The sequence below is a fragment of the Coturnix japonica genome, chromosome 15 (assembly GCF_001577835.2).
Source record: "Coturnix japonica isolate 7356 chromosome 15, Coturnix japonica 2.1, whole genome shotgun sequence".
In the NCBI taxonomy this organism is placed as follows: Eukaryota; Metazoa; Chordata; class Aves; order Galliformes; family Phasianidae; genus Coturnix; species Coturnix japonica.
Window position 1 is genome coordinate 1,272,150 of NC_029530.1, and position 25,548 is coordinate 1,297,697.

A 25,548-nucleotide genomic window follows, 5' to 3' on the forward strand; every position below is an offset into this window, starting at 1 on the left:
TTTGCAGCCGACATATAATCTGTCTTCTCCAATTAGATATGCTTTGCAACAAGTGTGGTGGATCCATTTATTTCCGTACTGCAATAACGCAGATAAATCCAACTTTGGCTTCAGTCCCGCTGCTTTCAAAGCTGGGGCTCCACATTTCCAATTCCTGTCCTGTTTTTTTTTTTTTTCTTTTTCTTTTTTTTCCTTTTTTTTTCCCCTTTCTGCTGCAAAATGTCACCAATTTACTTTAGCCTGGGGGCCCATTTCGAGTTTTACCGCTAATATAGGAGAAATGCATTTTTCAAGCTGTTACCACTTAACTGTACTGATATCAGCCACTCAGGGGACACAATATTGTTTACACATCCTGCTCTATGGAATAAGCACGGATGCCAAAACTCTGCCTGGGTTGTGAAGGAGACGTTTACTCTCTGTTTTATGAGATTTCCTCGATTTGTGGCTGTCTCAATGGTCGTAAAAACAGCTGTAAATCAAAAGAGCACCACAAAATTGCAATAACAACTGTCGAACTCGGCTCTAAAGAGCATAACTCCCAGCAACAGAAGGTGGAAGGCTCTTTCCTGATTTAATACCAGGTGTGGGGAGCCTACAGATCCACACACCAGCTCAGCTGAAACACTTCTTGGCTGCTCCCCTATCGCTTGCCCCTCTTCCACCCCACATAGTCCCTTCCCACCTCTTTCCTCCTCTCCTCTGGAAAACAGAAGTCTTTTTCAAACGCCTGGAGAACGCTTATACAAATAACTGCTGAATGCATAGCCCTGCTTAAAGCATTAAGAGAGGCAGAGAAGTCAGCCCAGTGTTCAAACACGGCTGTGCTTTGAATTGTGGCAATCGCTTTAGCAGATGACCTCAGCAAGAGCGCGCTGCCTCGCTCCTGGTCTACCCGAGAGAGCCCACATTCCTGCGCCTCCCAGCTCAGACTGCAGGGAGTGGAGCGAAGGAGGAGAGGGCTGGTGAGACATGAGTTATTAACAGCAGTCTTCTGGGAGCTGATTCTAGCTAAAATGGTTCCAGAACAGGCAGCTCCATTTGCTCTGACAGTCTCTAGTGAGGGCTGGCCAAGCAGCAGATGCACGAACTCCAAAGTTTCTGCTGCTCTGTGCCACTGGATATGGTCCAAACCAAAGAGAGCTTCACCCTGTGGGTAAAGCAAGCTTCCTGGATTTTTCCATGCCCCATTCCAGTTGCTTTCACAAACAACCTTCTCATCCTCGTCTCCAAAAACCTAAAAGATTCTCAGTTCCTGCATCTCGCTGCCCTTTCCAACCCAAGGCTGACCCAGCCAACAACAACCCTCCCGTTCCACCTCAGCTCCTTGAGGGATCGGCGGTGGCACTGCCAGCCATGCCGCAAACCCAGGGCCAGCAGCTTTGCCTAGCCTCTTTGTGCCCCCATCCAAAGCACAACGGTCTTTCCTGACTTCATCGGCCAGGTCTTCAACCCTCCTTCTCAAGTTTGCTCTTAAATCAAACTCCTTCCACGGGATTTAAATAACTTCCTCCTTTACAGAAGGTTTGTGTGTGCATGAGCCAAAGTACGTGAAGAAAGCTAGAGGGAAAGCTCATGGGAAGTAAGCTTTGATGCTGTTTGTCTCAGTCTTTTTCCTGTCAGCCCCAGCAGACCGAAGTACAGTTGAGATCTAGCATTTTTACTGCCAGATGCATTTCCTAATTGTGCTCTTCAAGCAAATGCCCCATGGAGCAAGGCAGTAGAAGGGAAGAATTCTTTACAGCAGCCATCCTGCTGTGATCCATTCGGGACAGGAACTCCCCCCTGCATTAAGAGGACAATTTAATCTCCACGGACTGCTTGATGCAAAGGGAAAAGAACCTAAATTCTTTTCTCAGAACCCCACAAAGTGCCAGCCCTTCTTTTTCCCTTCTTCTGCTGGACATGCACATTGACGTTCTCAAGAAAAGCCACAATACATTGGATGGGTCTTTTACTTTCAACGCATTGTGCATCCCTGCTATCACCTTTTCCTGTTTGTACAATGCCTTTTGGCTTTCCTTTGGCTCTCTTCTTCTGTAGTTTTTCTTTCATAAATACAACTGAAGAGACAAAACCCAAATTGCCCAAGCCCAAATGAACAAAAACCGTCATTCAAAGCCTTTGCTGATGATGTGACTGGCAACTCCAGTTGAGAAACCATCTGTACAAACAAGAACTGATCTGAGGTAGGGAACAGCCAGTTTTATTTCAAAAAGCTCTGCCTTCTCAGGGCTCTGGGTACAGGAACTCCTCAAGACAGCTGAAGCTAATGGGGTGAATGTGATCAGCTACACCCATGCAGCTCTTCCAAATGTCTTTCTTTTGCACTACACTCACAGTGACTATCTGGGTGGAGATGCAACATTAAACATTAAAGCAGTCAAATATAAGCCCTCCAACTCCCCAGACTACCTGCCTTAGAAGCCAAGTATTGAGCTCCTGAAGCCTCATCCTGGCCAACCTCTCCAAGACCCTCTTGGTGCAAAGGGCCAAGGCTGCTGCTCTCCCATTCCTCTCACCCAAAGCCACACAGCAGCTAACAACTCACGTCACTGCGGCTTACTGCTTGAACCAGAAGCACAAAGGTGGTTTTACAAGAAGGCTTTGTGATTTAAGCATAGATGTGACTGTGCCTGCTCAGTAAGGAGATGAAAAGCCTACAGTGAAAAAAGGCATAATAATCCTGCATGTTAATACACAGTGACTAACACCTTCCTGGTGACAATCTCCTTGTACTCGCTGCAGAGGGATGTGTATAATGATCCTCTAGAGACACTATCTTGAAAATGCACAAAAGGCTCTGATCAGACCCTGGCATCTTCTGATTAGCTTAGCAAGAACACTAAAAGGGACATCAATTTTCTAGAACCTGTATCCCAAAAAGCACTTGATCAAATGCTTGGCTCCATGGAAGTGCTTAATCTCACTGTAGCTGAAGCACTCCCCAACACCAACATCTTGTTTATTTCTTCTGTGAGAAATAAAAGGATGGAAAGGCCTCCACAACTGAAAGTACAGAACTGAATAGTCAACAGCTTAGGAAAAATTCTGAGGAGGGCCTGAATTGCTGTGGCTTTCAGCTCAGCTGTGAAACAAACTGAAGTGCTGACTGGCAAACAGGGGGAGAAAGGAAATAGAAAATAAATAAGCACAGCGGATGAAGCTGAACTTATCTCAAAGATAGCCTAGATTCGTGTAATACAGATGTGTAGACCTTTTGTTGGTTGTACCCTGATGTTTTAACATTTTCTGTTCATTCTAGTGGACCTAAGGAAGACCTACCCAAGAGACCCAGTACAACACCTCGGCAGATTCATAGATCTTAATTCCAAAAAGGAGACTGACTGCTAATACACAGAATGACTTATTTGCAAAGCAATGCTCTCCATCACTTGACAGCTCCTTCTGTACCCGCAGATAGCACTAGCTAATAATCAAAACCCATTTTAGCTTTCATCAAACAGTAGCAGATACACCTCAATGATTCTGGCATGTTGCACTCAACCCAGCTGCTCCTCTGCATCAGGCAGACTGCAGGAAACAGAATTTTCTTTTCCCATTTGCCTCCCAGCCTTATTGCCTGCTCCCCACCAGCACTCGCAGCTCCTTCCCCTGCTCCCCTGGCTGAGGCTGATGGTGGGACCTGCAGCAGATGGCCGATAGGGCCAGGCTGCTATTTCCTACACACTTGGTATTTGCAATCCAACCTCAGCGCCTCCTGAGAATACAAAGTGAAAGGTGCAGCAGTTCTGTATGATGAGCCAAAGCCCCTTTCAAAGCTCATTTAAGATATATATTTTAATAGGTATTTCTTAAAATAGGAACTTGCAAGCGTACAAGCTGAATAAGAGCAAAAAATAATGTAGGGGATCCCAAATCATTTGTATTTTTACCACCTTCCCCCATGCCCATTATGACTTCATTCTGTGGAAGAGCACATGCACAGGACTGACTGAGCAGCCTCTTAACACAAGTGGGGAAATGGCTGGTTTCCCTGGTCCAATTCAAGCTTTTGGGCTGTTGTGTTTGAGCAGGATAACCCAAAGGCTTTTGTGGTCCAAACCACTTCCAGCATACACAGGCAAAAATAATGTCACCCTGCCTCCATACCCCCCCACATTTGAGGCAATGCTAACCATAACTTTTGCTTTCTGTTCATGTTTCTGTGCATTACAAATAAGAACATTGTTCAGAGTTCTCTCCCCAATTTATTTCACTCCAAAGAAGGAGACAGATGGTGGAAGACAGAGGGTTTTACAGTAAGAGGGGTTGGATTTTTTTTCCCTCTTAATTTGTTCCCTACGTTGTCTCCTATCCTCGGGGACCTGGAGTTTCTTTTGATAGCACTGTGCTGCCTAATAAACACACATACAAGCATAGTCACAAGTATACATCTATCATCAAAGAGCCCTTCTTGTCTCCACTCCCCACAAAGTTGATTAATGATTACGTGTTTAACACATACATTATACATGGGAGGGGGAGATGAAGAGGGTAAATCCAAGCCCCTGTATATATTTACATACATTTACATACTCACATAAAGAAAGCAGAGGAAAGCAAAAGAGGGCCATTCCCATCGGGACAAAAATCCATTTTGACAAGGATAACTCCTAATTCCTCCTTTAGGAAACAGAAATAAAATGAAGGCTGTACCTGGCCCACGGAAGGAACCAGAGAATGAATGAGCCATCTTTGGTTCCTGAGGTGAACCAGCAATCACATCACTTTCAGCTTGTCAGTGGGATCTAACAGTTCATGAGAAAGGAAAGGGACTCCAGTTTTAACAGCTCTCTTAGTTTGTACTACTCTTTCCTGCAGCTAAAATTGCAGCTAAGCAGGTGATACATTAGGCAATCAGGTCAATTAAAGGAGTCCTTGATGTAGAAAGAAAAATAAATAAATAAACACCCAGAGATACTGGCACGTTTCAGGGGCTGCAACCCGGGGGGACAGCAGATCAAGTACAACCCACCCCAACCCAGAGATGCAGGCAGACAAGAGATGTGGTGTGGAAGGGAACAATATGGCAAACTTCCTTTTCCACCCTCCCAGGCTGAGCCCATCCGCAGACCTGGATAACTGCCCATGCACAATGAAGCAGCCTTCAGGCTGCTTTAATCACACTGACTGCCAGTGGTGTTGAGCATTGTTCCAGCAGCTGGGGGACCAGTGCCATGGTGAAGGACTCCCCTGACACAGTCCCTTCTGGCAGCTGGGACAAAGCTGGCACTGGAACTGCTATTGTGGCTCTCTGCTCTCCAAAGCATCCTCGTGCAGAGTTAATCTTAAAGCCTCCTGCTCTGCTGGCTTTCACACTCTTCGCAAGGTTCAGATTGAACACTGCTCCATTCGCAGGGGTCTGCTGCAGGATGCCAGCGGCAAACAACTGCATTTGGCACTATTCTGTGCTGAACCAACCCACACCAGCTCTCTGCACACGCTGACCTACCAGCAGCAGCCATGGCACAGTGCTGGCCAGGACAAGGCTCACAACAGAGGCTGCCAGCACGACGGTTAAAGTCAGCAGTGTAAAGCCCAACAGCAGCCAGAGGGGTGGCACAGCTACACTACGGCAACAACATGAATTGTTTGAGAAGGAAACCTTCCACACGCAGCAATGCTCACAGTGCTGAGGCTGTGGGAGCTGCATGGTCACAGAGCTCCTGTACCTGCAAGGCACACATGGGGAATTCTTTTTTCCTCCCTTCCCTTCGTCTCGTGACCTTTTGACTCTGAGTCACGCTGGCTGACCTTACGACTTCACACTTTCTCTCTCCATAAAGCACAAGGCCCGAGTTAAAGAAAAGCCACATTCTTCCACTTGATCTTTCTTCCACCACAAGATTCTTTTTAGCATTAGAAGAGCAAAGATTTGCCTTGGATTTTTCAAACAGGAAAATCCAAACCTCCTCAGGAAGCAGCAGCAAATAGGCACCACTTGCATTGAGACAAGCAGCAGCAGCACCCCCTGCTCTGCACCCTGCTCTGCGCAGACAGGGCAGCTGCAGTGGACTTTGCCACACCGTGAACTGAAGCAGATATGGACCACTGCCATAAACACATCCTAACATAAATCTGCAGCAGCCACTGTAAAGCATTAAGTTAATCTGCACTGAGATGAAGCAGTCTGAGGTGGAATCAGCGCCACGATGCATGACAGCACATCCTTCTGCATGCGAGGTCACCAGCCTGCAGCACCCTGGGCATGGCTTTATCATTGCTTCAGCTAACTGTGGGCACACTTTTTCCACTGGTACTGCTTTGTGATGGATATTTCAGGCCTACCTGGGCTACAGCTGGAAGATCTCGCTGTAACTCTAAGGTAACCCATGAGCACAGATGGGGTGTTTGACCCACGAGCTGTGAGCAGTGTCCCCTCAATCCCCTTAGTGGTGGGCTGGACTTGCAATGGAAGCACCCACTCATGCCCTGCATTTACTGACTCAATGGAAAGGGTCACAGCATCCAAACCTTCTGCTAAGCACACTCTGGCTGAATGCACTGGCTGCTTCATGGGCTTGTACACGTGCAGGGGTTTGAGAGTGCCGTAATGAGATCTGCTTTGATCTCTGCTACTTCTGGATTTCAAGTTATCTTCTTTCCAAGCTGATAAAATGAGCAAGACAGTGACTCTGGAGACTGTTCAGCAACATGTGCTGAGGCCTCAGGACTCTGCCATCTGAGTAATGCCTCCGCTCGAGCCTGTGCCAGCAGAAAAATGACTCAATGTGCAGGCTCTAGAGACTTGGGTTGAAGAAACCGACACATCATGTATACAGAAAGCAAAGCTGTAATAGCTCCTTCTGTTTTTTAAAGCAGGGAGATACTGCAGAGCAAAAACAGGAAAGCCAACATGAGACCTCGGTGAAGGCAAGAGCACAAAGGCACGGGAGGGAACACAGACGCAGGGAGCATTCAATATGGCAGCTACCACTGAGATGTTCTAGAGGCTGAGCAAGGATTAACGCTTTCAGACTCCAGGAGAGTACAACAGGGCCAAGTCTGCAAGCTTCCCCAGCACAGAAGTGACTCAAACCGTGATACTTTGGCTTTGAAACTCCTGTTTCAACATCAATTTCTCTGCAGCTACAAAAACAATGAAAAAGCCCCATAGCTGCACCTCAAAAAACCCCTTCTGCAGTACAGAATCAATTCCCCTGCGATCTGAAATCCTGGCCCGCAGCTCAGGCTTTCAGGTATCACTGGAATGCAAATCACAGAGAGAAAACACTCTCAAAATAACAACCCTGAAAAACGTTACCCTTGGTACCATGGACACCCCTGGAATAACCTCCACTGCAAACTGAAAACGTTACCATCGCCCTGAGAAGCTCTGGAAATATTTAGTGCTATCGACGTGGGTTTAGTTTCATTAGTAGTCCAGACATGTGGTAATGAAGAACCCATTCAATTCCCTATCTCTGTGAGAGGTACACTTCCCGGGCTTGCAGAGAGCACACACAGAGCTGTTATCTCTGACAGGGATGGACACACGTGTGCATGTCCCAGATTTGGAAATGGCAGCGCAGCGAGAGCGGCTCTCACGTCACTCAACTGCACCGCTTAGAATTTTACATTTTAATTTTTTTGATGTCTGGGGAGATTAAAATGAGAACTGGCAGCATGTGCAAGGGATACTGCACTTTGAATGCGTTATCTACAGCGATTCAGGCTTCCCGGAGCTCCAGCTGAAGCGGGTTTTCCACGATGGAAGAAACTACATTACATTGCTCCCTAGGAAGTGAAACAAAACAATAAAGGATGGTTAATCTCTTCTCTAATTCTGCTCGGTGGGACAGCTCCTTCAGCAAGCAGCGCCTGGCTGTATCTACCTGGGAGGGGGTCATTTCACTTCGGCTTCCTCTTCTGCTTCCCCCCGTCCCTGGGAGCGCTCTGTCTCCCCGCTGCATCTTTCAATGGCTTTATCAGAGCTCGCACCAACTCAAGCGTGAAAAGTAGCTCTAGGCCCAGCGGGGAGAGGTGGGGGAGTGCGTGTCTGTGCGTGGCGCGGGGGGAGACAGGGGAAGACGAGGGAGGAAATGTTATTCTGTCCTTTGTCTTTTCAACAATTTCTTTTTAATGCAACTTGCAGAGCAGCATATAATTAGGGGTCTTGTGGAGCAGGCTTAAACTCAGGAGTAACCCTTCTAACGACCTCAGCAACGGATAATCAGGTACGCGGCTGTGGGGCTCAGCACGCCTCCCCACCCGCCGCGCCGCTCGGCCTCGTAATTAGAAGCCTCCACACTCCGCTGCATAAAGGCAGATTGCAAGGACAGCGTGAAGCCCTTGTTTGAAGCTGGGGGCACAAAGATTGCAGTGCCTGTGATGGATGGAGACAAAGACTCCAGTGCTGGAACGCTTCCAGCAGCCTCGCAATACTCACAGCATTTCTGATGGACATTTTCAGGATTTCTTACAGCAGCGAGGGCTGTTCTGCTGCACCCCCTCTGGATTCCTTAGCAGCTCCTCAGCAGGGGCTGCGGTGTCCCCACGCAAAGGCACAAGGCTCCAGTGATGGTCTTCCCATCAGGGATGATGTACCCTTCCCTTTTCATCATCATTTAAAAAATACCCTATTTAAGAAGGCACCCAAACCCTCTCTCTCTTGGCTGATCAGAACTTGCCTCTCTTTAACTATTTACATAACTTTAAGTACGGGAATATCAACACTGAATTGTATCCCAGCTGCAGGGGAGAGAGCAGAAAGAATAATGGAGGACAGGATTTTTGGGTAAGAAAAAGCCAAGAGAGTGAGGGGAGGCCAACTTGTGTCACATAGTCCCTCACAAAGCAGGTACTGGCTTCTGTTCCACTCCAATTCCACCCCCTTATTCCCATCTTCTGGCTGTTGCTGGGGCTTGCTTGTCAGTACCTCCACGCCTGACCCCTTCCTGTCCCACCTTGGCCTTGCAGCAAAGCAAGGAGCAGAAAACCAAACAACTCAGGCAACCTGCACAGCGCAGCAACAGACTGAAAAGAAAGCAGCAAAGGCAAAAGGGTCTGAATAATAAGGAGGAAGAAAAACCGGTGGAGCCTTTCAGAGGCTGTCAATCGCCAGACAGACAAGCCTGTGTGGAATGAGCAGAGGAGGCAGGCTGAGGGATGAGCAGATCCCTTACCGCAACAATCCCAGCATCACTTCTCTCCTTTCCTAAAACCAGGTTAGCAGGGGACTGTAAGAGCACAGAACACAAGAGATACCCACAGCAGAAATCAGGACACCCTGCCAAGGATGGCTGCCCTGAACTCGAGTTATCAGAGAACTCACGTTGGTAAACACTTAAAACCCAGGAAGAACATTAACAAGCTAATAAGAACCACCAATGTAAGGAGTGTAACCTGGACTCACTAATGTGCTTCATTCTGAATAATGAAAGGGCAGAGTATTCAGACACTGAGTCACTGCAGCTAAAACCACTGTCACAAAAGATGCTATGATCCATGCTGTCTCCCACCCCAGGCTCTCCATAGGTACAACACTGCTGCACGAGAGCACTCTCCACCATTCTGCCTTTCTTTTGTTCTTCCCCCTGCTCAAAAGCACCATGATTTCATACGACACCCTCCAGAAAAAGCAGACTGGTACACACACTGTACAGCCCAGCCTCAGAATCCCCACCAGCTCAGCACAGAGCCCCTCAGAACTGCAGGCTCCATGGCTACAACTGTCCTTGGGAGGTAGGATACAACTGCTCGATGGGAGCAAAGCACCCCTACGTAGTGGGGCCCCACAAACACAAGGCAGCTCCAGACATCCCCCATTCACAGAGTTCTTTACACCAGAGCTCCTCCCCGAGTCACTGTGCTGCTTGTTTGCAAAGAACAGGGCCGCAGCCGGTGTCCAGCACATTTTCCCAACGCACAGTGGCACAGTGGGAGGCTTCCCACCAAGTCTGGGGTTGTCCCCCTCCTTCTTGTACTGCCTTTCAGTAGCACTGACAATAATCAATGCTTATTATGCAGAAGCTTTGTTACGCTGCTGCTCCTTCCTGCTGCACCTACCCCAGGCCATGTCATCACTACAGAGCAGAGGCAGGAGCGATGCTTTCACACAGGTAACTCAGTGCTAGGCCTCCTTGTGACAAACCTCTGAGGACACAGCACACAGGTTGTCCCAGTTTGCTGGTCTGTACCAGGCTGAAATCTGCAGCCCTGCCTCACTCTGCCAGCTGCATCCAGGGGAAGAATTGCTTATACACCCTGACTCTGGTGAGATTTCACAAGCTTCAAATCTACTTCCATGCTGGCTGTGTTATGTGTTTCAGCACAAAGGAGCATGGCTTCATCACACAGCAGAGCTGCTTCACTTCTGCTGCAAGATGTATTTACCTGAACAAAATCTTTTCACCAGATCTTTTTGGGAAACACGTTGAATACAAATTTGGGGAACTACGAAGAAGGAAGCTGCAGAGAGCTTCTGAACGTTTAAGAGCTGATCCAGGTCTGTGACACTCAGAAACAACGCCAAATAAAACCACCTTCCCTTCTTTCAACTTCCCGTGCGCGCACTTGCTGCAAATAGTTTCCACAAACTACTTCATACATCTTGAATTGACCTCTGCCAGCATCTTTCTTCCAGCCCAATTAACTCCCCGCAGCTCCCCCCAAGAGGACACGTGCTGAATCCCATTAAGGCAGTGAGAGCGCAGCTCGTGTCTCCACGGCAGCAGGAAGGCTCCAGAGAGCCGTGACCCCGTGTGCTTGTGGCTGCCCAGCCCCTCCAGACTGACCTCCCCTCTCTGCTGGCAGCGAAGGGATGGGGACAGAAGCTGGCATGGCCCCAGGAGGCGCTGCAGGGGCTGCGTGGGGATCGATGGGGAGTGGAACAGCAAGGAAGCTGAAAATTTGAGGGTCCCTCTGCCATGGAAGTCGTGCTACCGTTGACTCCTTCATTGTGATTAACTCCTTGACATCCTCCTCCCGTGACAAGTGGGGGAGGACAGGCTGAACGCAACGATCCATTTGTCAGGGAATTGCCTCCTTCCCTTCCCAGCCTCACTCCCACCCATGATTTTTATGGCTCGGCTCCACGTTACGGACGGTTTGCAGCCAGATGCGGATTTGACAGCTGACATTTTCTCTCTGAAAAATTCTGTTTGGGGGCATCCCAAGCTCCTTTGCCAGACCTGGTGGTAATAACATTTGCAAGCTTAAGCCCACCCCATGGGCTCTGTATGAGGAAAAGAAATCCTCTCCTCCCCAGCCTCTCATTCAAATGACAGTAATTAAAGAATCTCATCACTCCAGACCTGGAGAGGGAGGGGACTTTCACGGTAATTGGAGACATTACACGAAGCCACACTGTGCTTATAAAAAATAGAAAATAAAAAAAGGAAGGGGAAAAAAAGGGGAAACCACATGCAAAAAAAAAACCCAACCCCCTTCCTCCCAGCCAGGCTGGCATTTCCTGAATACACTGCCTTTTTCTGAGGCACATTTTTAATACTGGAGACTATTGGAAGGGCTCCTGCAGCCCGATTAAGTGTAATGCAGCGTTAAGAAAAATAGGAGGGAGGGGGGAAGCCCTCAGAAAGGCAATCGAAGAGAAAAATCTATCCCTGGTGCTTTGGCTCGGTTAGAGCCAGGAGCCCTGCTCCAAACACACTCCTCACTTCCCAGCCATTTGCTCTGCTGGACACTCTGGGGACCCCAGCACAGCAAACTACAATTTCTAGTAAATATATCCCAGGGACACAATTAGTTTTTCAGCTGGGGGCATGATAAATTGGTCATGCATAATTCAAGGCTGGAGCAGGCTAGAGCACAGACCACTCGGTGGCAGCTCCCTGGCAGAATGCAGATGGGCTGCCGGGCGCTTCGGTGGCCATCTATGTGCACAGCAACCCCCACCGGAGCCTTTCCTTCTTGTCAATGTAAATTTCGCCATCCAAATGCGTTTTGGGATTGAAAGTGCTTCATCATCATTTCAAACCTGCTTCAGCGCTGCCGTCCCTTCCATGCATGTAGTTCCAACCACACACTTGCAATGGCGAGACACGTAATTTTGGGTCCGCTGAAGGTCTGAGAGGTGGCTGAGGATAAAAAGCCTACCTGGAGGAACAGCCTGAAGCTCTCTGAGCTTTCTTTAGTACTTATATGAATGAAGTTAGCCGCTCACAGTCATTCCTTAGGAGAACAAGAAGCGCTGCTGCTCAGCAGAACTCAGTCTTGTGAGGAGTGAAATGAAACCTCAAAGGAAACTGCAGGAGCGCTTCAAAACGCTGTGCTCAAATTGCAGTTTCTCAGTGCATTCTCTGTAGCCTCCCAGCCGGTGAGGGACACACTGCTGGTGTGCTGGAAGAAGCCACTAGAAGTATTTTTGCTATTAGTCTGATTGCAAGAGAAATGAGCATCCGTAGCCTTGGAGGCAGCCTTAGAAGCGATGGCTGGCAGCTCTCCTCCAGCAGCCGCAGTCCCGGCAGCCCACACAGCACTCACAGCTCTTCCCAGGATGTGCTGCCACTGCTCAGCTCTTCAGGAACCAAGGAAGCATTCTAGCACCAGGCTGTGGGAAATACTCCTAGGAAGTAAGTTGTACTGGATCATTTCCAGTGTCAGGAAAGAAGCTGCAGCGAAGGGGGGTATTAGTAAGGAAAAAATTGTTTCCTTTTGGCAGCATATCTGTAGACACAAGAGCCCTTTAATTTCATGGTCGGTCTCACATGCCCAAATAGGTGACTTTGGTTCCTGCCTAGTAGTTAGTGAGAACAATCCAGACTTCTCTGTTTTAATAGGGACGGTATGTATATATATTTTTCCTCCTTGAGCATGACTGCCTTTGTTGGAGGGAGCTGGGTTTCCTTCGAGTGGAAACAAATAAAATCCCAGTAGAGATATACAGGGCACAAATCCAGGGAGCATCAACGTTAGCCTTGGGAACATCCTCATCACCTTCAAGAAGCACAATTCTGCCAATATTTAAGCATTACTGACTGTCGCCACGTCCAGAGAAGTAAACCCAACTGTCCCCAGTATGACAACACTGTCATCTGAACAATTCTCCATGCTGCCCTTGGCGTACCAGGCAGAGCTTTCTCAGAACCCCCATGTATGGCCCTCTTCCATCCTCCTGGCATGCCCTTCACGCTTTGGTTCAAACACAGTCACTTCCAGGGAAGGTTTTTAGTGTGGTGCTAATCTGTTTCACTTAACTGTCTAATAAAACAAACAAAAAAGCACTTTGTTCATGAATTGTTTAAAGCTGTGACTATGGGCACAGCTGGGATATTGAAGCAGACGCACGATGAAGGACACTGCAGGGCACCAAAAGAGGTCAGAGATAAAGTCAAAAGGGGAATCAGAATGAGAGAACAGTGAACAAACAGTCACACGTTACAGTCACAGATCTGAACTTCCCAGGGAACATTTCAAGGTGCGAAGTGAAACACAGAGAAACCACAACCATAACCATGAATCACCAGAGCCAGGAAACACATCAAGAACGCTTCACACACTGCCCACTAAAGACAAAAAGGGGCTGCTCTCTCCATGCAGGAGGAAAGGATGCAAAAACCTGCTGTGGACTCAGGGCACAGCCTGAAGGGCTCCCTGGGCAGGGGCTGGGGGCATCCCATGGGCACAGCACGGGGACCCTACAGCACACAGCTTCCCACAAACCATGGGATACATGACATACAGCAGAGCCGTGCATTCTGTCTTGCCTTCCGAGAGAAAAAGCAGAGCGAAATAGAAACTTCCCCACTAGAATCCTGAAAGTAACCAATTTTTAGGAATTATTAACAAACACTACCCTCAGATCATTAGCCACCCTGGCAGCGGGCCAGAGGAAATTTATAGCCGACGTGCAACATCAGCGTTCATCCAGAAATGCTAATTTCAGTAAAATGAATAGTGTGTGGGCTTTTCATACTGCTTTGCATTTGGCTCCTCACAGCCCTGTTTAAAGCCTGGGAACCGGCCATATAGTTAAACTGCACAGATGTTCAACAATCTGTACTTGTGTTAATTACCCTAATGTGAGCAGAAACTCAACAGATCCCTGCTAATGAAGGAGAAAGTTTTCCAGTGTGACTACCGTATGTTTCATTGTCACTGTATTACCAAGCTTCTCCCCCTCCTTCCTCCGCCCCCCAGCTCCTATTCTCTCCATCTCCTTTGCATTCACATCACCCTCCTACCTCAGCATGCATGAATTGGACCAACTAATGACTGTGTATTCGCAACATGGCAGACACCATTAGGCTGATCGGAGGTGCGGCTGCTGAATTTTAACAGGCAATTTTAAACAAGGTAAGAAAAACAGATTCATCATGTTCCCCATTCTCCCATCCCCACCCATCTGCCACACCACTGGCCCTCGCCACAGCTAAAAAACACCAACCAAGTGCAAATACACCCCCCCCATAAAACGCAGGAGTTCACAACGCAGTGCAAATAGATGTTGCTGGGTGATTGCTGGGGATGGAGCTGGGAGAACAGGCTGAGCAGACAGCACAGAGCAGCACAGGCACCACTTTGGCCAAGATGTGCCATGGGCAACCTGCTGCTGCTCCTTGGAGCAGAGAGGGCTGCAAGCAAAGCACACTATGTTGAGCTGCATGCAGGAGCTACGATGGGGTTTCTTGAGGGCACGCTATGAAAGAGCAAGGCAACACTCAAGTGATCAGCGCTGCCAGCAGCAATGAACCAACACTGCTTCTCAACTTAACCCAGCATTAAAACACACTCGACCTCAGCAGAACTGCTTCTCCCACTGAGGATCTTGCCATCTCCTCCCATGCTTCTGCACGGCCCCGGTGCTGATCACACCTCCAGCTGCTGCTCCCCAGCCAGCTGCGTGCCACCCAGGGCAGCCTGCTCTCACTGTGAGCCCCAGGTGAGCTCCGGGTGACACGGCCCATCTGAAGCCACAGTGTGCATCTCCCTGCTGCTGCTGCTCTGCAGCCAGGCCAGCCCACACCAGCACATGGCATGACAATGGCCCCCGTGGGAACAAACATGCTCGCCATGCTTGACTTGACTGGCAGATTCCCCCCCTACGGCGGAAAAGGGGAAAAAGGCCAACTTTGCTCATTTATTGCCACTATCCTGCTAGCTCAGACTCCTTTGTGCCCGCAGAGCAGCAGCAGAAGGCGCCATCTTGTCACCTCCCAGGACAGGACATTGGCCACCCCTCCTCACCCGCAGTCCATCGTCTCCTCCTCACAAACCTTGCCCTTTGCAGCATGGGGGGGTCCAGCATTACCCACAAAGGGCTGGGAATTATTTAGAGAGCTCTTGGCTCTTTTCTCCTACCTCTCCATCGTTCGTACTGGAAGCAACACAGCTGTCTAATGGCAACTTCAGGCACCCATGGGCCAGCGAAGCGACGTTTTCCACACTTAAATAACACTGAGCTGATTTAATTACTGCACTTAATACTAACAAAAGATGTCTCAATTTAATCTTCAAACGGCCCTCCAAGATCAAAACACAGCTGGCTGGATAACAAGATGGCCTAGGCCAGCAAACAAGTAGGTCCAATTTGTTCAAGAGCTGAATCCACTCCTCGGTATGAAAGGCCAAGGAACACTTGTGTGTCAAGCCAATCAAAGAAAGCTGTGCTCCTTCTCCCCCCTCCCTTCCTGCCCAACTTTTGTTATGCAGAAAAAAAACAACCCAGAAAGGCAGCTGATTCACGGGTAAAGAAATGCAACACGATAAAAAGAACAAATGATGTTTGGAAGAGAAAGAAAAGAAGTAAGAACTAAGATTTAACAGGTTTTGTTTTTACAATTCTTTCTAGATGATTAAGAATGAATGAATCAGATTAGAATCACATGGGGACAAAGGAAGGTCTCTAACTCTTTTGTTTTTCTTTCCATACTGGACAGAAGGAGACAGCTCATTAAGGAAAGCTCTCAAGACACAGCCACAGTGAGGAACAACCAAGCATTTTTTAAAGCATCCCAAAGCTGTGTTTGGGCAAGAAAAAGTAGGGGAAAATTAACCATTTACATCTAGTGTTTTCTAATTGTCCATACTGGGCCATTACTGTTACTTTTTGCCAACTATTCGGAAAAACTTCTCTCTTTTCAGCAGCTTTCACTGTGATTCCCGCTGACACCATGGCTGGGTCTCTCCAGACACCTTCAAGGAATTTGTAAGTTTTTGCACATTCCATTACAGCTACAAACAGAAAAGTTAAGGCCAGCCTTCCAGCCACTGCAACATTTCTGCAATTCCCTGAGCAACAGAGAAGCCTCAGTAAACGTTTGTGTTGTACAGAGGATGTAGCTCTCCAAATTCCCCTTCCAACTACTGATAGTAAGTAGGGGCACGCAGCCCACTTTTTGATCTCAGTTCTATTGGAATTAGTTACAAGTAAGTTTGCTAGAAAACAGTTTACTGGGCTTTATGGTAATACTTTGGACTGACAACAGTCTGTGGGATATCACTGCTGAAAGCTTTCTCTGCAATAAGTTTTCCTAAACTTTTTCTCTCGATGGAGAGCTGCAATTAAGTAACTCATATGTTCCAATTTTCCTTGGAGCCTGTGCATGCTCTGGATCATGTTTTTTTGGGATTACAATGCCTTCTTCTTCTCTCCCTCAACATACACAGAGCTCACTCCAGGTTTCACAATACTAGTTGCCAAAAAGCAGTTCTTAAACAACAGATGATGTCACTAGCCAGTGCACCATGAATTTGGAAGACAGCACAAAGGAGAATTCGCTACAACTCTGTGGCCTGTCCTCTCTTCTCTCTGGGCTGGGACACAACAGAAGAAGGCGGCATTACATTTAAAATGATCAGGCATTGCTCCAGTCCTCTGGAAGGCATGAAGCATTTAATAGACAACTAAGGAGCCACGTGAGTGAAAGGGACTCTGAGAGGCCATCTGGCATGGTCTCCTGCTCAGACAGGGTTAACTTCTGTGCTCCAGTGGATTTAGCTGAATCTGCACCCAAACACTGAACTCATTACCTCACTGTTCACTTAAGGACCTTCTTCTTGTGACCTGACTTCAACACCTGGTTTTGCAACTGGTGAAGCACACACTGCTTCAGCTCACAATGCAACCTCCATGCTGCTTGTAGAACACTTCCCTTGTGCTTCAAACTAGCTGGGCTCAGAAATCTGAATGGCAACAGGGAACTGAATTTTCCAACTTCTTGTCCAAATGGTTTCACTTAAATGGGGCTGAACTTCAGCTTAAAACCACTTTCCCAACCAACTGCAGTTCTAGACCACTAACAAGAGCTCTCGAGGAGGCACTCGCTGATCAATTTCAAACAAGTGACTGTTTCCAGATTGCCTGGTTAAGTTACAAAGACAGGGGACCAAGTGCAATTCTCCAAACTAGGATACACAAACACAACCAGCTAGAAAACCTCCTGCTGTCTCACATTGAAAGTGGGCTCTGCTCTATGGCCCGCACTACACACACAGCTCTGAGTGGAGAGTCCTGACCTACAGATTTCCTTGGGGCCAGAACGTTCAAACCTGCTCAGACAATCAAACACCACCATTTCAAAGGCACACCTTTGCATGAGATTCCCAATGGCCTTCAGAGCTTTGACTTAAACGCCTGGATTATTTTTACAATTCCAGTTATGGGTTCTTTGTTCGCAGGGAGTTAAGCAATACAAAGAACGTAGCATGAGAACAATGGGCGTATTACCATGCATGATTTCCCTTAGAAAAAAAATAATAAAAAAAATCTTTCTTTTCATTAAGTTACAGATCCAATTTCAGTCTTTATTATCACTTTGCCATGAGAGAAAGTGGTTCTTAATTCTAATAAAGGAAGGGAGTGTCATATTTCAACAAGAGCTAAAATGCTTCCTGCAATACGGGAGGTGGAAAGCTCTTTTGCTCGCAGCTACTGGAGGCCAGACTCAAAGAAGGAAGGGGAAATAATCCTTCCACACCGAGTAAATAAATCTCTTCTAGGACATACCTAATGGTGGGCAATAGCCCAAAGGCACCTTGTCTGATGAGATCATTGCTGCCCCCTCCACTTGAAGGGAAATTAAGAGAATGCTCTGCCAAGCACATATTAACGTTTCACTCATCACCAAACCCAGGGTCCAAGTAAGTATGAATACTGCTGCAGCCTATGGAGCACCACTGGACTAATAAAAACCTTTCCACCATGTTAACCAAGCTGGATAAACAGCCACAGCCACTGTGTCAGAACCTTTCACTGAGATTTCTAAGTCATTTTTGCCCTGAAATCTATTTGACCCTTAAAAAGCAGCCTGCAGAACATTTAATGAGGCAGTCACACAAAACTTCACTGTATTCCATGTTCTGTCAGAAAGACAAGCGTAACCCAACCCAGCAAACAGAAGCAGGTACTGCCCATTCACAGAGTCGTGCAATTCAACTCTGAAGAAACAACATCAGAGACCCAATGTTGGTATTTCGTATTCCTGTATACATTTTGAAATGGAAATTCTGATTGTGCTTGGTCAGCCGAAGCTTCTGATCTATTCTGCTTAAAAAGGCCTTATGGAAATTCTTTTTCTCCTGAAGATGACCAATAGCCCTATTATTTCACAGCCTTTCCCATTAGATCCTGTTTACACCAACGCTGGAGCCATATTAGCAAAATCCATCTTCAAAACATCGTTCTCGCTGGCAAGAACTAAATATAGTTTTGTGAAATTATTCTTAATACCATTCCATCTCTGCCCATTCTGGCAAAGGAAATGAAATTAGCTGCAACCTGAGTACCAGGAGCGTGGTTTAAACACGGCTCATGAGAGCAAGCAAGACAAAGACTGAATACAACATGCATGGAATAGGCCCCGTGCCGATGCCCAGTGCACCCCTGGCTCATACCAGTTCCTCCAGTCATGAAACCAACACACTCCTTTCAGCTACGTGTGGTGTCCTCAACCTCAGCAAGGACAGAAAGAATAAAGCAAATGCTGGGCGTTTCATAAAAGACCTGCAAGGCCTGTAAGTGACGTGCTCACCCCACAACCAGGGACACGTGAAGCTCCAATATTCCCATTTCCCTGTTGGAAAACCTCGTGCACAGGCAGGCAGGTGCCTTGCACAGCAAGGCTGCGGCACAGGAGCACGCAGGACAAGGCTCCTGCACAGGGACAGGCTGCTCGGGCATTTTCAAGATCTTTAGCAGTGTTAAGAGGGATTATGTGCCACTCATTGCATGCATTATTCATTGTTATTCGTTCTATACTCCAGCTCTCAGCACAAGGAATAAAGTGACTCCAAGAACCTGTGAACCATGCACGGAAGACATTTCTACTGAAATATCACTAACCAGAAAATCAGCAAGATGCTGCTGGACAGATTTCAAGCCTGATCCAAAATGAGAAATGGAGAATGAAAAAGAGCAGAAGCAACTGGTGTTCCTCTCCTCCAGTCTTCTCGCGTACAATTCCTAGCCAAAGGATTTAGCTGTGATGAACGGAGCTGTGAGATACAGAAGCCAGATACGGTGTGTGCTTATGATTCCTTTCAGGTAGCAGAGCACAGAACCCCTGCCCTTCCCTCTGCCTGGGCCATTCATCTTGCCCAGGTGATGGAAAGCCCTGTTCCCAGCGGGTGGTCCTGCTCTTGCAGCCCTTAATGCCTAATTGTCACAAATCAACTCCAACCTCGATGCTCAGGCTGCTGCTACCCATCCCCCCAACCTCCCCCCTTCCAGCCCATTTTCTTCCAACCGGTGGCAGCCCAGGATCCTCTCATGTTACCCAATCAATCTTTGGACACAGCGCCTCGAAAAAACAAAGAGGCAGCAGCGATGTGAGCGAGGCCGGAGAGACGTCACGCGCAGCAGCCCAAGAGCCGCCAGCCCGGCGTGCCTGCGCGCACGCGTGCACACACACATGCCTCCTATTTTATTTTTTTGTTCAACTGGAATTAATCAGGAACGATAAACACTGTTTGTCTCCTGAAAGCAGCGGTGGGGGGATGAAATATGCCTCTTAAGCTTATCAGCCTCAGTGCCACCGAGGAGAAAGCTGGCTGCTAAGCCCGGGGATAATGGGCTGTCCTTTCAGGAAGGTATCAGAGGTCTCAGGAGAGGGAGGCAGCACAATGGTGTGACCTTCAGCTAATAAAGCCCACCCTAGAGTCCAAAGAAGCTTGGGGAATATTGACAAAAGTTCATATTTACAACAGCCTGGACTCTTTCCAGATACCATTACCAGTTTAGAGACCTGCAGCCTCTGTACATACGCTCACAGAGGCTTTTATTCTGCCTCCTCCTTTCTTTCTTTGTTCCCATGATGGCAAAAAAAAAAGGGAAAAAAAAAGGGAAAAAAAAATTTAGTTGGAAAATGGCAATTCTTCCGCTAACAAGGCCCCACCAGTACCTTTATTAACCAGGAGAGATATTTAAAATCTCAATTCCAACCTCAGCTCTATCCTCTACTTGAAGGAGACTCAAGGCCTCTTGCAAGGATTCTCAGTGCGTCATCAGGCTCATCAGGAAGAAAGCATATGTGTTTTTGTGGAAAATCTGCTGATGTATTTATAATTCTTTCAACAAAAAGGCAGCCAACATATTGTAAAACGAGAAGGTTTTTTTTCTTTCTGATTTTTTTTTTTTTTTCCCTCAATAGGCACTGGCAATCAATGCAGTCCCCATCAGAAACACTGAACTGAAGCTGTTTTCAGGCAGAAACTGATCCCCCCCGGTCTGTATTGCGGTTAGCAAAAGGAGGCTTAGCCCATAACTGGGAAGCATAGGCATGACTGGAATACAAATAATAAATAATATTTTTTAAACTATTCATACAGTAAGAAAAGCTGAATCCAAAACATAAAAACTGTTTGAAGCAAAAGTTTCGGTTTTCTGCCTCCTAAAAGTGTTTCCAAAACAAACACAAAAAAGAAAGGTTCTGAGGAAATCTGTTTTCAAGGGTAACCTCAATGAAATCAACATGAAAACTCAAAACATTTAATGGAAATAAGCATCTTTGGTGACAGAACTGTTCTGAACACCGTGGATCCAGCCATGCCAGTCTGCCATTTCCATTTACCTGCCTGTGCCTCAGCCCTGCCATCCCCGAAGCCATCATGCTGGGGCTCAAAAGGGATCCAACAATTGGAAGAGGTCAGGACTTCCCACATAGATCTTCTTCTAAGAGGTGCCCCCATATCCTGGTGGTCTCATTTACCACACTGCAATTTCAGCAGTTGCCTTCCAGCACAAAACCCATTTCCAACCACAGCTATGGGGGTACGTCAGTAGGCAGACCCACAAGCAGCTTTCCAAGCTCTCCATTTCAGCCCAAGCATGCATTTTATCCCTTCTCTTTATCTTATCCAGGCATATTAACAATCAAGAGAGCTCAGGTGATTGATTACAGCCTGCCTGAATTCCAAGTAGTCAAATTAGACACTAATGTTGTGCTTAATTAATGCTTTCACACAAACAAGGTCATTGGTTGCATCAGGACTAATAGGAGATGACACACGCTGGGACTGCGGGGCCCAGGGGACTGGCAATGAGATGGAAAGTCCAGCCTATGGCCACTTACTGCATCCAAACCTGATCCCACAGACACCCTGCACCTCACCTGAAGCATCCCAGTGCTTCCACCTCTGCCTCAGTGCTGCCCAGCTGCGAGCAGCCATCCACACCAGTCTGCCTTTGAGTCTGACTCACAATGTAACTCAATGCTTTGCCTTTGTTGAGGCAAGAGATACAGTAATCCAGGGCTTGAAACAGCTACAAACTAAGACTTTGTATCAGCCGAGACCACCCCGTGTCCCTGCCAACTCCTTGCTGCCATTGCTGCCTCCTTGCTCACACCGAACGCCTCCTGAGCCTGCCTAAAATACAGCACAGCCCTACCATAAAGCCCTTTGTTCAGACACCCTCACCATAAAGCTGCAAAACCTTGGCTCCCAAGTGCATTAAATCCTTATAAACCTGCCTTCATCTTAACCGCGCAGTATTTCACGACACAAAGCGCTTCTTCTGAGGGAGAGCACTTTAATGAGGAAAAGGGCAAAATATATAAACCAAACCTCATTACAGCATCATTTTTAGGAGACAAGCACGCTGTTATAAAAACGAAGCCATGGCAATTGCATTGCACAGGGCCTGATGATTTAGTATTTTTAAAGAGCCACAGCTACTTTCAGCCACGGCTGCTGTTTTGTTGTGAATTCAACAGGAAGCAACCAGAATTGCAGGCCCACTGTCTGCTGTGTATTTTATACTCTGCAAACTGTTCACAAATGGCAGATTCGGACCTGCTGCACGCTCACAGAACTGCTGTGCATCACCCAGCAAGAGACTGACTGCAAGTCAGCCCAGACTTTTATCTTTAAAACCCCTGCCTTCTCACTGGCTTCTGCTTTAAACGTGATGATGTGGCACGGACATGGTAAATTACCCAAATCAGAGCCAATTCATACTGAAATGAGCAGAGATGTCAAAGAAAATAACAACAACAACAACAAAAATACAAGAAAAATCTTTGGTACTGTCATAGAAATAGATGTAATGCCGCTTAATGCCAGCTGTCAGATAAGCCAGGGTAATAACGAGCACATCAAAGGGGCTGCAACTGGTTTCAACCAATTAATAGACCAGTTTTTTTAGAAACAATCTCTGTTACTTTCCACCAAACACCACATGGAACTCAGCTCCCAGCCAAGCAGAAAAACCTGACTGGAAGAAAAGCACTGCCCTCAACAACAAACCATCTATCTTCCTCCGGAGCACCCTGACTGACATTGCTCTGGAAGACTTTTAAATTTAATCTAATCAAGAAGCCATTATTGATTACAGTTCTTCCATATCAGTATTCCAGCTGTGACTTCTGAAATGAAAGCTCAGCAGTGGTTAGGTATTTACCACAATTGGTAGAGAAAATAGTGGGAAAAGATGAGTGCAAAGGTGACCGGAGAGACAACACACCTGAAACCCCCCACCAACAGCCCCCAGCCCTTCCCCACAGCCGCACCCAAAGCCAGCAGCAGCACAGTGCACTTCACAGCAGCTTTGACTCCAAGCACACGTAACACTGATTGATGGATACTGATAGCGAAGACACTGGTGGAAAATCAAACCTGACAAAGCAACAAGACTGAGAGTTTCTTATGTTTCTTGGTATTACCTCAGAAAATGATGTAAGAAGGGCCTGAATTTCAGCAAACAATCATTTTAGCTACTGACATGAATCTGGATCAACAGGAGTGCAAGAACTGACATGCAGCTGATGCCTATATCCTGGTTAGGTTAGTCTTCCCTCTTAGCTCTTTGCAGCTTTTAATGAATGAAATGCTGGAGTGAATGGTGCTTGCCTTCCCCAGTTAACAGAAGGTCCAACACTACATTGTTATGATGACGGAACATTACTTCTAACTGAGTTCTCAGAGAGGAAATCTGAGGAGAACATAATGCACCAACACTTACCCCAAACACACAATCAATAACCTTGCTGTTGGGTCCTGTTCCTGAGATACCTCCACCATTTCCATTTCTACTAACGTGGCTCTTGTTTCCAAGCTTAAAGCGAAAGGACAGCAGATTCCTCCCCCACTGTCACCACTCCCTCATAAATCACAGTGGACTTTTCCAGCTCTTATCAGCTCTGCCACAGAAGACAGCAGGCTGGGCAAGTCTGCACGGGTATGAGAGCGCATCTCCAGCACAGGATGGCTGGCACTACGTTAACCCAGCCCAGCACGTGCCTTCCCTTAGCTCAGCTTTAATACTCTTCTGCTTATCTGTGCAATGAAGGATGAAGACAACTGCAAGCGAGTGCACATGCTGCTGGTTTTGTTGGACAACCTGCTCAGGTCCTCCTTGAGTTACACAGCATTTGGGGAGCTAGAAATGAGAAGCCTTAGCACAAATGTAGAATGAGACCCTGAGCTCACAGGTTAGCTGATGTGGAACTGTTAACAGTGAATTGGCTCGGAGACAGCAAAAGGAAAAAAATAATAACAACAAAAAAAATACGGGGAGACAGAGCGAGCGAGAGAGACAGAGACAGCAACCAATTCAGCTGCAAGAATCAAGCCAAGTCAGTCCCAAGTGCCCGTGTTGGAGAGACTTGATCTCATACCTTGCTTGTTATCAAGGCACTCCTGATACGAGTCAGCTCCAGTTCCGTTGAAGTCTACAGACAAAACAAAAAGTTTCATTCATATCAAACGTAAATATTAGGAACTTCTCAAATGGCAGCCTTGCTGGAGCAGTATGCTACGTGCAAACAGCGCGAGGTCTTTAGAAGGCCATGCTGATTTGCTGACATAAAATGAGATTTGTTATGAGCAAGGGGCAATGAGCTGACACCAAGCCAACATGGGAACTGCATTTGGTCCTCAGCAGGAGGTACTGGGAGCTGCCTCCAACCCTGCCCAGCTGCTGCTGTGCCGGGGAAGGGATCCAAGCTGCAGCTGTGCTGAGCTGCCTCACAGCAAGCATGAAAGATGCAGTATCTGCATCTGAATCCATTATTAACAGTGCTCACCATAGGCCCTACAGGACCATTAGTTGAAGCCAACAGCAGAAACCAAAGGATCCCAACCTACAGGCTGGAAGACACTTCCCTGTGTCTTGCGACATTGCACCCCCTTTTGGCTTTCAGCTGCTACCTTACTAAAGAGAACCAAAAAATACAAGAACGTACTTTCCAGACATGACTCTCCTATGGAAACAATGCCAAATCTGCACAGTAGGTGCTTGTACACAAAGGGTGCACACACACAGAGTGAACATTCTGTACATCTTAACCGTGAGAATGCTAACGGTGCTGAAATCAGCACTGGTGCAAAGTGAGGGCTCCCAACCCACTCAGGTGGTTCCTCAGGGCACCAATGTCCTGGGGCTGCCCCTGCCCCATCTGGCAATACAGAACCTTAATCCACAAGGCAACCCCAACCGACCAGCACTACAGATGGGGACAGACAAGGTGGCCATCCAGGCTGCTGCCTCAGGCTCACTGCCAAGAGGATCATCAGCACCATGCCAGCGGGTTCGCTTCTTTCTGAAGATTCTCTCCAGGGCCACAAGATTAGAAATACCATTCCCAAAGGCACCGTGCAGCCAGCAGCTCCCTCCCAGCTCCCTGAAGACAAGTAGCAGGCCGGCCCTGCACACAGCAGCTCACTGCCATTTCCTGCACACGGTGAACATGTTCCTGCACCGACGGCTCTTCCCTTTGCTCAGCCAACAGCTGGCGATGGCTGCCCGCACACACAAAGAGATCCCAATCGAGTTCACAGCCTTCACGTTCAGCAACAGCATTTAATGAAGAAAAAAAGCAAAAATTAAAGTTGCCCCACCATTTGTGTTGTGTAAATCCCACATAATAGATCTTCTCCCTAATCCTAATGAGGCCTTCCTATTAAAATCTTTATTAGCTTTCAGCTCTGCAGATTGCCCAAAGGCTCATCAGTTTCCCTATCTCTCAGTACCAAGATCTGCTTTAACTTTTACAAATAGCTCTAAGATATTTCTCAGCTTATCAGCATTGCCAAGCAGCCTGTCTTATCATTACTACTGCAGATAAAATAAATGAGCTCAGGATGATATGAATAATGGCATTTTCTGTAGGCTGGTTTCCCATTACATTTTCAACAGATTGTAGATTT

General features: G+C 47.3%; 1 protein-coding gene across 1 annotated transcript in view; it reads right to left on the reverse strand.

Annotated features, from left to right (window-relative positions):
• FBRSL1 (fibrosin like 1) overlaps positions 1 to 25,548 on the reverse strand; it is a 285,419-nt gene that overhangs the window by 57,329 nt on the left and 202,542 nt on the right. Inside the window, exon 6 of the mRNA XM_015877624.2 lies at positions 24,018 to 24,071. Within this exon, the coding sequence (XP_015733110.1) occupies positions 24,018 to 24,071 (54 nt within the window). The remainder of the gene's footprint in view (positions 1 to 24,017; positions 24,072 to 25,548) is intronic.